The 13,432-nt window shown below is 31.2% G+C and overlaps 1 protein-coding gene across 3 annotated transcripts; it reads left to right on the plus strand.

Moving 5' to 3' along the window:
- Nucleotides 1-913: 913 nt before the first annotated feature.
- Nucleotides 914-10,855, plus strand: LOC113846509 (CMP-sialic acid transporter 4-like). Of its 3 annotated transcripts, none has more exons than XM_027474874.1 (15): nucleotides 914-1,104; nucleotides 1,175-1,235; nucleotides 1,335-1,410; nucleotides 1,491-1,602; nucleotides 1,757-1,836; nucleotides 2,579-2,654; nucleotides 2,778-2,878; nucleotides 3,134-3,205; nucleotides 5,851-5,899; nucleotides 5,993-6,034; nucleotides 6,313-6,434; nucleotides 6,657-6,716; nucleotides 8,195-8,243; nucleotides 10,019-10,113; nucleotides 10,451-10,855. In XM_027474874.1, exons 1-15 carry the CDS (start codon nucleotides 1,078-1,080, stop codon nucleotides 10,500-10,502), a joined length of 1,074 nt encoding a protein of 357 aa, XP_027330675.1. In that variant the 5' UTR covers nucleotides 914-1,077; the 3' UTR covers nucleotides 10,503-10,855. The 3 variants fall into 3 exon arrangements, with proteins under 3 accessions (XP_027330675.1, XP_027330676.1, XP_027330677.1); XM_027474875.1 differs by having other exon boundaries at nucleotides 1,175-1,229; nucleotides 10,451-10,795; XM_027474876.1 differs by lacking the exons at nucleotides 2,579-2,654; nucleotides 2,778-2,878 and having other exon boundaries at nucleotides 10,451-10,795.
- Nucleotides 10,856-13,432: the final 2,577 nt, after the last annotated feature.

The following is a 13,432-nucleotide window of genomic DNA, read 5'->3' on the forward strand; positions in this document are numbered from 1 at the left end:
TTGTAAAATATTGTGATAAAAACAATAAATACCTTACTACAAATAAAATTAATATCACTTTATAAGCATAGAAGAGAATATAAAGTTTAAGTTTTTTACTTTCTCGTAAAGAATTTGAGCCAACACTATAAGTGAGAATTACATAATGGTTAGTAATACATGTTTTGACTTTTACACTCTACACATTTAATATAACTTACTTTATTTTTTCTTTCTTTTTATCACCAATATCATTCATTATTACCATTCTCATTATTACTAAATTTTATTTTTAAAAATTAAAAACTATTTTAAAATAAAATAAACATGCTTTAATTCTTCATGTCAGTTAGAAAAATGCAACAAAATTAAGAAAAGAAAATAGAAAATAAATAAATATTTAATGATTCGATAAAATTATTTTATGTGTGTTAAGATTGATAAAATTAAAATAATTATTCTATTAAAAATAAAAAAATATACATCCCAAAATATATATAATTAATAACAGAATAATTATTATTACATGTAAGTAATAATTATTCATTATAATATTATTTACAGTTAATTAAAATAAAGTATTGTTAAAATGATGAAAAAAATACTTTTTTATAATTAGTTTATCGTTAATTACATTACATAACATTTTGTATTATTTCAAATGAATTTAACTTAATCTTTTCTATAAATATTGAATAATAATATTTTATTTTATTGTTGTAGTCTTTGTTGTAATTTTTTAATTTTTAAAGACTTATTGGGTATAAAAAATAAAAAATTGGTGTCGTTTAATGTAAAAGAAATTAAATAAATAATTTACTCTTTTTGTTGTAATATTTAAAAGCATACAATAATTTTTATGATATTATAATTAATAAATTGAAAATTTCAGACCCGTGCATTTGCACAAGATGATTTTAGATGTGGACGATAGAGGTTAGAATAAAGAGGCCGGACTGATGATACTTGGTGAGCAGCGGAGATCTGTTGGCATTGTTGGATTAAGGAAAGAGAATTTTGACAGTTTGAACTCTTTTTCGTCAATGCGGAACTCGTGCTCAGAGTAAAGCGTAGATCTCTGTGATATTGACGAAATAAATGGAGTACAGGAAAATCAAAGACGAGGTGACTGTACTGACGAGGAATTATTTAGCATATTTCTTTCATCAATTAATATTTTGATGCATTGTCGTAGGATGAAGATAGGGATGCGGGCGTTGAGGACGTTGAAAAATCGTTTTCGCTGTCAGGTGCTGGTATGCTTTTTAATTTTTTTTCTTGGTTGGATAGTTGAGTTAACATAAAATCCATTTCGTGTTTCCCCTTTTCAAATAAGCTTTTTCCTCTTCTTCCAGTCCCAGATAACAATTTGAGCTCCGTGGGAGAAACCAAAGTTGACAGCCTCAGGACGAGGGCAAAATGGAAGCGCAAGTATGACAATTGGCATATAATAAGACAGTTATTACTGAAATACTTGCTTAATTTCTTACTTATTATCCCTGTTGATGTAGGTCAGCTGTTACACTTGCATTGACTATTCTTACTAGTTCACAAGCCATTCTAATCGTTTGGTCCAAGAGAGCTGGCAAGTACGAGTACAGTGTCACTACTGCTAACTTTTTGGTGAGGATTTATCACATTCTGATATCCTATGCGCTCGTTCTCTGAATTCTCTTTTACTTGTTTGAGCTTTACGTATCTTTCATAACACGCACTGATAATCCTTAAAACTTAAACCTTGCTTATTAATTCATTTTGATTACTCTTTTGGTTATAGGTGGAGACTTTAAAATGTGCTATATCCCTGGTGGCCTTGGGAAGAATATGGAACAAAGAAGGTGTCACTGAGGACAATAGGTGATCTTTGATGTGGTTGTTGTTGTTTTTAGATTTCTTTCAAACTACTATGCAATAATGGGGATCAAGTCAGGGAAAATATTAACAGTGTATTATATCTTTATTTATGATTGTGAAGATTTTTAATCCCATCTTTTTGACATTTTTGGAACTGAAATTATTTGATGGTTAATTGCATTTGAAAACTCCTAGGCTTCCTTATTCCCTTAAGAAAAAACTTGGATAGTTAATTCATTGGAAGAGAAAGGTAGTGATTTACCTTGTGAATCTGATTTACAACTTAATTCTTCACTGTGTACAAGTAAGTGCAACAGTACGAGTTAATCAAATCTTAAGGTTTTATGATCTTACAGTTACAAATGTAACTTTTGAAGCCACAACTGTCTTTACGAGATTTTGAATTATCTTCCCCAGGACCACTCCATTACTACTTTTTTGATATTTGTCTTTTGAAAAACAAATAAAAGTTCTTTTATGTGGTATTATTTGAAGTGTGTGTGTGTGTGGGCGGGGGAGGAGGGGGGGTTCTGAACAGTGTTCTTCTTAAGGATGAGAGAAGTTCACGAGCCTAGATATATTTATATTTTTAATAGTGTAGGCCAGTGGTTCACTTAAATTGTCCTGTTGTGTTTAGGTGTTTGCAACTTCATCTTTTTATTGAAACTATATCTTTTTCCCTTGTTGGTATTTTTATAGAGAAAAAAAATAAATAATTTGATATGTTTTTGTGCCTTGTACCTAGGTTGATTACAACCTTGGATGAAGTTATAGTGTATCCTATTCCAGCAGCACTTTACCTTGTAAAAAATTTGCTTCAGGTTGGTGATGGATGGTTGTGTTTCTTATGGTAGCAATGGGATTATTCTACAACTTTGTTATTGCAACAGATATGTTAATATTGTCTGAAATCTGATTGTATTTACTTTTCAATTTTGTGGCAGTATTACATATTTGCATATGTAGATGCTCCAGGCTATCAAATATTAAAGAACTTAAATATTATAAGTACGGGTGTCCTTTACAGAATTATACTTAAGAAAAGGTAAGTCTTGTGTTCTTTCTTTCTTAAAATACAAAAAAAAAAATGTTGTCATTCTCCTTTCATCATAGAAACTGTTAGTGAAGGATCAATGCCAGTCATATCCTCAGCATGCTAAGCTTTTATGTGGACAAAAATGAACTAGAAAATCCGCCTCCTTCCCCCTTATGTATGCTATATTGCTTAATTGAATTGATTACATAACAAAAATTCATGGTTCCTGATGCTGTTTGGCATTATGTTCTTATTACATTTCAGGCTAAGTGAGATTCAGTGGGCTGCTTTTGTTCTACTCACTGCAGGGTGCACTACAGCTCAATTGAATTCAAAGTAAGAATAGTTCAAGCCTGGCATGTAGCCAACACTTATGTATCAGTATATTGACCTTGTTAATTATGTTCTCGTGGCTGTTGTATAGATGTTCTTTATTAATATGTATGTGAATGAAATTTTTATGTATAAGTTGTGATGTAGGCATGTAGCAAACAAATAGATCACAAATGATAGGTTAGTAATGGGGCAAGTATCACTGCTTGAACATGTGTGATATTACAGAAACAGCTCCTTGTTTGTATCATGCATAAATAGCGGGGATCAAAGCATGCAGCTGGACTTTTTGTGTATATAATTTTTCAAAAAGTTATGGTTCTTGCATTTGATTTTGGCAGGCTCTTGCACAAGGGCATTTTCTTTTTTTTGGCTACTTCCTCCTTGTCTCTATCACCTTTTCACAATGGAAGTCAGTAAAAAGCTAAGGGCTTAAATAAGTTTTTGGTCTACATTTTTGTGAGATTTTAATTGTAGTCCCTTAATTATTATTATTAATTATTTTTTGGTTTTAATCCCTGATTTTTCTAAATTCAGCACTTTTAGTCCCTTTTCCTGACATGGAGTGACAAAAAATTGACACGTGACAACTTCTTAGTTAGGTATGTCATCATTAGTGACAAAAAATGTTGAATTTAGAAAAATCGAGGACTAAACTAAATTTTTTAGGGACTATTATCAAAATCTCGCAAAAATGTAGGGATCATAAATATATTTAAGCCAAAGCTAAGCTATGTGTCAGGGAAGGGTATTTTTTTTGGCATAATGGACAAAACACAGAAGAGAGATGGGTTGGTGGGTTGTAGTGGTCTGAGAAGAGGAAAATGAGGTTAAAAAAGAAAAGGAGCCAATGAGGTAGCTGGAGAAATTTGGTAGCCAAAGGAGGCTTCACAGCTCTCATGCTTGGCATGTGGAGAAACCACCAGAACAATGGTGTGTTGGAGTGCAGGCAAAGGAAGTTGTGTTTGGACCTCTGGAGTTTGGTTGGTGGTTTTTGGGGCTGATTGGAGGTTGCCAACAGTTGAATATTGCCAGAAAAGTTAACTGACAGAGGAGAATGGCACTAGCAAAATGTCTGGCTGTGGAAGACAACATAAAAAAATGAAACAATTGGTAGAGGTGCTGTTGGAGGACATGGGAAGGAAACAGAGTTTGAGGAAATGTGTGTTATCACAAAAGTAATTTGTTTTATGTGCATTATTAGTACATGAGCATAGTAATTATTTATAACACTAATTATGGACACCATTTCCTATGTGCTTCAGATTGCAATATCTAGTAACTAGGAGAAGAATGCAATGTGTATGAGAAGAATAAGAATATTGTGCTTAATTAGTTAATACTGAGAGTCCCTTTTCACTACCCATATCCAGTAGGGAATGCATTTTGCAGTGAAGCATTTGCTTTTGCAGTACCCCAACATGACTTAAGGCAGCCCTTTAATCTCTGTTAAGTCTGCTCCTTCTTCCTGTCTCTTCATAGTTCATACTTGCAGGTCTTCCCCTTTTTGCTGCAACTTCTTCAATGATTTCTTCTTGTATTTCTTTTTATTGTGAGACACGTCCTATGCTGATCCTCTATTCTTTTTCTTTTTGCCGTTGATTATTAATTCTAGCCCCTCTGGTGCATCCAGGCATTATCTTAGTCACAACTCACAACCAGCCCAAAAAAGCACCTCAGCCATAGCTCCAGTCTCTTCTTGCTGATATTGAATTGTTAATTATGCCTTTAGATTGATGGTGATCGTGTGTAGACTATGACTTTTTAATCCATGGTATGGGTGGACACAAAGAAGCACTCTGTTAGAGCTGCAAAGAACGAGAAAGAGGAAGGGGCAAATTTGAAATTGTGCAAATTGGGTTCAAATTCTTACCTAATGGGTTGTAGAAATTGGATTCATAAAGGTGAAACAGAAAATTGGAAATTATGCCATCCAAACTCATTCTCAGAATTAATTGGCAGAGCGCAAGTCTATGGGAGAAAAGCACTACAAGTCTACAATGCAAAACATGTCAGATTTGATCCACAGGCTTGTTGGTTCATTTGCTTTCATTTTCAACCAGCATTCACCATGTTATCGTGACATCTACTAGACAAAGACAATTAGAGAAACTATTTGGGTGGATCCAGCATCCACAATTTCAACCTTGAGGACAAGATTTATTTTCAACATGATATCATATTGTTAGGAGTTAGGAAGTTATTTAAGAGAGTTAGGATATTAATTAGTTAGTTAGCGATTTAGTGAATTAAATAAATAGAAGGATGTAAAGGGAAATGATTCATTCAGTCTTGTATCATTTGAGAATCTAGCTTCTGCTCTTTGCGAAAGGAAAACCCTTGGAGGAGAGTTCTCTCTCCTTTGTTCTGTTCTTTTGCAATTAATTGAGAAATACAATCTTTCTTTCCTTTTCTCCATTTTCTAATTTGGGTTCCTAACAATTTGTCTTCTGTATCACATCATAATACACCAAGTAAGTTCAATATCCTATTAGTCTATGTCTATTCTCTCCTTTTTTCCTTCCTTACTTGCAACCTATAAATTAAACACATTTTTTACCCGATAAAGGCTATAGTAAAAGTTTTATATTTTATTGATAATTATTTGCTAAATTTGTCTGAAAAAAGAAAATTTATTTTGTTTTCAGTTCTGATCGTGTTCTTCAAGCTCCCTTTCAAGGTTGGGTGATGGCAATCGTGAGTTGTTAACATTTGTGTTGTTCTCACGTTAGAAATATGAAGTAATAATTTATGGCTTGAAACTGATCTTGACGAGCTTTTCCTTTTCAGGTCATGGCTCTCTTGAGTGGTTTTGCAGGAGTATATACTGAGGTTATTTTAATTTAGAGCACTTACATTAATCCGCTTGAGGTTTCGTGAAATGACACTCCACTCCAATCTCCAGTCAAACCCTTTTTATATTTAGTTCAAATTATTTAATTATTCTACATGAATTTGTTACTACTTGAGCTAGATTTGATTAGTCATTGGACATGCTAGTCTGCTTTAAAATAAGGTTTTTGAGCACTAAAACTATAGCATTGGGTTAGAGTTTTTAGTGATCATTGATCAATCATGGCTTAGTAAATTTTTTATATAATTTTTGGCAGGCTATTATTAAAAAGCGTCCTTCACGAAACATAAATGTTCAGAACTTCTGGTTGTATGTCTTTGGCATGTGCTTCAATGCTATTGCAATGTTGGTTCAAGATTTTGATGCAGTGATGAACAAGTAATTTGACCTCTCCTTTCAGATTTTGGTTTGTTTTAATATTTGCTCCAATTTTCTTGTTTTCATATATGTAAAAAATGTTTCCTTCCTATGAAAATGGATAACTCAAATGTTGTTTGATCATGAGTCAATACAAAGAATTATAAATTGTCATTGTACTTCTATGGACTAAATTGTCACATCAACAATATCTGTCTTATGTCTTATGTTGTCTATATTCAGGGGATTCTTCCATGGATATTCGTTCATCACAATTCTCATGATTTTCAACCATGCACTCAGGTAGATGATGAGCTTTATAAGTTTTATTGAAAGCTGGAAGCTTTTTCCTTAATTACTATTCTTAGTTGTGTATCTAATTGTTGGAATCTTGATTAGAACCTTGGAAGAACTACATTACAAAGGCTACCCATTGTATTTGTAGATCTCAAGGCCTTATAAACCCCATACTAGGATCTTATATTTTTAATGTGAAATTCAGGTTCCATTCCTTGGAATTGAATATTAACATCCCCGCCACGCTTCATAGCCTTAGTGCTCATGTGGGTTGACACAGGTCTGGGTTGACACAGGTCAAATGCTTGGGTTTGTATGGGCTGGTTCAGTTGGATTCGGCTGATAATATTCTTATATGAAGCTACCTGTACTGACCGAAATGCTGATGCCCAATCCCAATGGCAAATGCCTTGCTCCGATGTGCTGAGACCCAATCCAAAATTGGTTAAGGAAAGAGAGAGAGAGAGTAACCCTAATTTCGTTTTGGTTTAGGTTGCCTCTCCTCTTCGTTTATGGCTTTGCGCTGCTTCAGTCATTGTCCACTCCTCTCCATTTTCCTTTGCAGTTTTTGCTGCTTCAGTTAGAGAACTTGAGGCCTTATAAGCTCCATGTTAGAATCCTATACTACCAATGTTGGACGCAAGTCAGATTTTGGAATTAGATCCTAACAGATCCACTCCACTAACATGGGATAGTGAGGAGTAAAGAAGTTTGACATGTGGTTGAAAAGTTGTATTGTGACATGTAGGAGTGACAAAAATGAGAATATTAAGGTAGATGAGTGGACAAACGAGAAAGGATAAGATACAAAATGATAGTATACAGGAGAATATTAGAGTAGCACCTACAGTTCATGTGCAAAGAAGGCTTTTGGAGGCATCAATATGGAAAGTGAATCGTATGACTCTTAGTCCATATAAAGAGGTCGAAGGAGACCTAAAAGAACCTTAAACGATGTTATTAAAAAAAAAAACTTTTGATTAACCAGATCTCTGAAAATTTAGTTTTTGATTGAGCTTAATGATGCCGTGTGATCCTCACCTAGTGAGACAATGCTTGATTATTGTTGTTGTTGTTGTTGTTGGGTGCTTCTGTGGTTGCTTCATCCTGAAATGAAGGTTAGCTAAGATATAGAGTTTGAGAAGCAAAGAGATGAAGCCACAGTGAGTTTTGAAGGTGGATGAAATGAAACTGGGAATAATCAAATTCCAGAAAGGGCCAAGTGCCAACTACATGAAACAGGCCTTATTTCAACTTTATCTGTATTGATTTCAATTTCAACTGTTGTTATTTTTAAGCTATTTTCCTTTTACTCATCAAGTCCTCTCTCTTTCTCTTTCTGCGTGTCTGTTTCTATCTCTTTCACAATACAAAAAATGTGAACATCTCATTTCAAGCGAATACAAGCACATATTTTCATTGTTTTATTATATAAAGTTTTCACTTTCTTGTTAATGTGTTTACCTGGTTGTTTCTTTTTCCAGTGGAATTGCTGTATCAATGGTAATGAAGTATGCTGACAACATTGTGAAGGTAAGGCTTGGGTTTTTGACTCCATGTTATGATACTTAAACCTCTTAAAACTTACACGCGATTACATCAGTAGAATTTGAAACTTTCATGAGTTTAATTAAGATCATGGAATCTTTTATAATTTGGAATTGTTCATATAATTAAACATGCTTCATCCAATTAACCTCTTTATTGTTTGTCCCTGGATTTTAAGATCATACTGATTATAAAAACGGTCAAATGATTACAAATCCGGCAGGAATAGATTATATACTCTTGTGGGTCTTAGTTTGGCTGGAGGGTATGATATCGTTACTATACTGCAGATCCCTGCTATTCTTTATGGACACAGCTTTGGTAAAGTTCCTTAGATGGTTGTCCTCAGGATCTGCAATTGTTAAATGGCAAATATATTAAAATTTCTTGCTTGTCTAACCATCATTGTACTCTGTTATTATTTCATCATTAATTTTCTTATCATTATCCTTGAAGAGGGAGAAAAGATTTCTGAACTGCTTGGGGAAATACTTACTGTGATTGAGTATATATAACATGATTTACTGGCTGTAATTTCAGAAATCTAGGAAAATAGGAACATAGATCAGAATATATATACAAATGAAATCCTAATTATGAACAGCAAATATCCAATCCCCAAAATAGGATATATTTTTCCTGAATAGGAGGTACTTTCCAACAATTGTTTTTATATCTTCTGCGACATGAAAGACAATTGGTCTCTCTATCCGTTGAACAAAACAAAGGGATGTGGTAGAGTTGAAGAGGATGGAGGTGTCGTCAATGTGATGAACTTTGAAAGGGGAAAAGGTGATGAGAACACTTAAGATACAGATTGCTAACAGAATACGAACTCTCATCTAAAATTACAATTTCATTGACCTTGGTCTACTTTATTTTTTCCTATCATTTACCTATCGTTCTCTACTTGAATTTGTGTCATTAAGTTGCTACTGATTCTGGCTTTGGAAACTGAAACTATCATCCAAGTATTCCCAGCTGAGCTTCATAAGAGTGGTAGATTTATGATGGGTTTTGCATATGTTCATTTGAGACTCCAGCATGGTTGTTCTGTTGCACCAGCATCTTCTGTCAGAAACTCATCTAATTCTGCAATTGTTTTTTAAAACAAAAACTCATAAAAAGGCTACAACATTTTTTCATCTCCCACCAGCGTATTGCTGTTGGCAATAAAAAATGATTAAATGAATACTTGCTGGATTAGGATAAGAGAGAAAAACTTGGAGCTACAAAGTGTGGCCATCATTTCTATTAAGAAACTTAAACCTAACTCACTCCAAAAAGCTTGCCCATATTTGACTCTATTCTTAGCCAATGTATCTTAACAGTTTCCATCTCTCTGACTTTTTTCGCATTGAAAGTGCCATCATTGGAGTTTTATGCTTTTCTTTACCTGTATCTATCTCTGTATCATTTGATCGCATTGTATGTTCAGCAAGATTTTATAGAACAAAATTAATATCAGTGGGAAACAATCTGAGGTTATAGATGAGTTGGAAATCTGAACACATTGTCATATAATACTGATTGTAGAATTTTAGATCTCACTTAATGAAACTGCACACAAGATTTGTTTCGTACCCACTGTTTAGAGCTTCATTATGATGGATGTTTTTCATCAAATGCAATATAAATGTGTGCTTTCTATTATTTTTCTTTGTTTATTCAAACGTTATGAATTATGACACCTTTATTAGCACAAGAAGAAACCTTTGGAGTAGAATTCAGATTTGTGATTAACTTTCCAATTGACACAGGTGTATTCTACTTCAGTGGCAATGCTTCTTACAGCAGTTGTTTCTGTGTTCCTTTTTGGCTTCCATCTCTCCCTCGCCTTCTTCCTTGGCACAGTGTAAGTTGTTTATTTTATCGTGAATGCGCTTCCCATGTCCTATATTGTGCTTTTCTTCCAATCACATAAGTATTGTACATTCATGAAATAGGGATTAGCAGAAATCATCAACAAATCATATTATATCAACGAAGAAATTAAACTTTTTTTAGGTTTTTTATGGCTTTGCCTCTTAATGTAATTTGCGTTAAATTTTGAAATGTTTCATCTTTATATGCATGCCACTGATGCCAGTGAACATTAGTTTTTTATGCTTCATTTTGTAGTCTCGCATAAATTGCTTTATTTCCTTCTGTCTTTTTCTGTGGAATAAAAATTTGTTAAATTATGTTTACAGGGTTGTCTCTGTTGCAATTTATCTGCACTCTGCTGGGAAGATACAAAGATAACTGTGACTTCTTTCTATTTTTCCAACTCTGGAATTTTTATTTATTTATTTGTTGTTTAGCCTCGAACACATGTTGAACCTATCAGTTCAATGTTATAGTTTATAATTTGAAATCTATCTTCGTATATATATCTCAACAAGGATGGAACCAGGCTTAGGTTTGATTCTCTGCATTATGCTTCTTGTTGAGTGAGATGTAAGTTCCCCTAGAAGTTCTTGTTGAAGCTAATGACGTTGCCCTGACTTTGTTGTAATGAAATAACCTTCCCTTGTCCCATCCAAAATTTTTCAAGTGCCAAAAATAAATAAATAAAAAAGAATAAGAATAGATGAAACGATGTGATTTGAGTTTGTTTATGGAACCTTTGCTAACTTGAGGTTCGAGCATATGAAGTGATAACAAAGTGAAGGCCGAGGACAATGCTTTTATGAGATTTGTCTAATATAATAAACTCTCAAGTAAATTCTTGAGATAGTATGAGTTACATATTTTAATACTTGAGATTTTAAACATTTTTTATTAGTCCTAGAGTTTGTAAAACGATATTTATTTTAGTCATTTTAAATATAAAATGATAGAAAAAATAAAGTAGAAAATTATTAGAATGAATGGTGTCTTTTAAAGTCAAGGACTAATAAGAAATATTTAGGGATAAAAATGCTTGGCTCATAATCTATTATTTTAAAACTTCACTCATTTACGGTGTTTTTTGGTTTCTTAATCTATCATTATTATTATTATTATTATTTTGGTTGTGAACCTATCATTATTTAATATAGGATAAAAGGCCTTTTACTTACACACCTGGAAGATAACCCTTCTATTTATTTTATTATTTTTTTGTTTAGAAAGACAAATTTACTTTAGATGTTTCTTTTTATATCATATTATCCTTTATTTTTTGTTTAAAGTGAGATTAATTTTTTGAGTGCTATAAAGCTTAGGGCACTCGAGATTCAATATGGGTCACAATTGTAATTGCACACATTTATTTTTATTGTCATGATGCTGTGGTGTTGAATTAATCTACTTTTGGGATTAAGACAAGGAAAGTACTAACGAGATTACCGACTTGCTTCCCGACCGAGTTCTTTGTAGAGGAGAAAGGACTGTAAAGATTAACATTTTTCGTTGTTAGAGATATTTCTTGTCTTGTTGCTCGGCAAGGCTTTATTACTGGCCCATGATATGCTGTTATTATGTGATTTTCTAATTGACCAATTTTACTTGATATGATGAACTTTTGGTCCATACATACATTACCACTTTCATGACAAAAAATAACAAATAAAAAAACATTCACACTTTGTTATAAAATTTAACCTCTTGTTCTCTTGTTTTTTTTTAACACAATTTTTATTATTTTATGTTATAATTTATTTATAAAAAATAGATAAATAACTTATTTTTTATCATTTCATGTCAATTGAGGAGAGAAATATTTTTTTAAGGTCTAACATAAAAAAATTTCTTTCCCTATTTCTCCTTCCTTTTAAATAAACAGTAAAAAAAACTATTTTTATTTTATCTTTTTCTTAATTTTATATTTTATATTTTTATTTCTTTTAAATTTTTTTTAGCATAAATAAAAAATTTCATAAAAAATGCATTTTATAATATTAAAGTAATAAAAATATATTAAATAATTTTTCAATACAATTTTATTATTAAGTTTTTTATTGTCAACCCTAAAAGAAGTTGAACGATAAATTTACTTTTAATATCTTTTTAAGTGATACAATAACAATTGTTTAAAATTAGATACAAAATATAAACCAAGAATATGTACATTTTATTTGGTCAACAGTTAACACTACACACATCTTTCACTAAAAATAATTATGCATTTATTAATATTCGAATTCAAGATCACAAAATAAGTTGAATAATCTCTTACCAATTGAAATATTTATTGTACTCTTATTATTTTAATATAATAAATATGTACTTATATATATATATAATTTTTATTTATGAATGCTTAATTAGATGATATAGAGGGATAGGAATAATATTTTTAAATAAAATTATTTTAAAATTAAATAATTAACAAAGTCAACCACTCTAATTAAAAAATAGTGTTTCTCTTATATAGGGATGAGAAGTTGTTATTTTTCATCTCAATTAAATGTTAAGTTTTAGAGAATGTAAATGTGTTAGAATTGTAATCTAAATTTAAAGTGATCCATCTTAAAATTTACCATCATTTCTGTAAATACTAATATTCACTCAAATACTTATACTTTGTATAATTTAAAAAAAGCATAAAAGAAAAAAAATTACTAATACTAATACTACTACTGCTAATAATAATAATAATAATACAATTTCGTTGGTTAGTTAATGGAAAATGAAAGAATTTTTTTATATAAAAACAAAAATGTAAAAATTTCCATCTTTTTTATATTTGTTTGAATTATTATTTTGATTCGTCTCACCTTCTTTCCATGTACCAAACACTTTTTTAAATGCATATTCTAATTCCTTTGATAAAAATTCATATTTTTTTCATTATAATAAACCGTGACCAAAGGAGTATAATATATATTACGAGAAATGGTAGTAATAAATAATACACTCCTTGGTTAGTTTGTAAAAAAGTAAAAGTAATTTTAAATAAAAATTTGTAAAATAAATGCTTTGACTTTTAAAAAAAATAAATCAATTACTTAAGACTAGTTTATTTTATCAAAATATTTTATATTTTTCTTTTACTTTTAATTACAAAATTATCATTTTTTTATTTTTTAAAATTTGTATAGAAAACGACAAAAGTAAAAAAAAATAAGATCCCACTATTTTTTAAATAAGTATTTGAAAATATAAAATATAATGAAAATAAAAAATATTTTCTGAAATAAAATATATCCTAAAAGTATGTTTAAGAGTGTATTATTATTAACATTTTTCTTTATATTATTTTTTTCTTG

Source organism: Abrus precatorius, unplaced genomic scaffold (assembly GCF_003935025.1).
Source record: "Abrus precatorius isolate BTA unplaced genomic scaffold, Abrus_2018 Scaffold8, whole genome shotgun sequence".
NCBI lineage: Eukaryota > Viridiplantae > Streptophyta > Magnoliopsida > Fabales > Fabaceae > Abrus > Abrus precatorius.

What these genes read in the sequence shown, in the direction of transcription:
- LOC113846509 (XM_027474874.1), top strand. Translation starts at nt 1,078, where the DNA reads ATGGAGTACAGGAAAATCAAAGACGAG. An exon ending in AGGGCAAAATGGAAGCGCAA is followed by an intron (nt 1,411 to 1,490) that starts GTATGACAATTG and finishes CTGTTGATGTAG; the next exon opens with GTCAGCTGTTACACTTGCAT. An exon ending in GGTGTCACTGAGGACAATAG is followed by an intron (nt 1,837 to 2,578) that starts GTGATCTTTGAT and finishes CCTTGTACCTAG; the next exon opens with GTTGATTACAACCTTGGATG.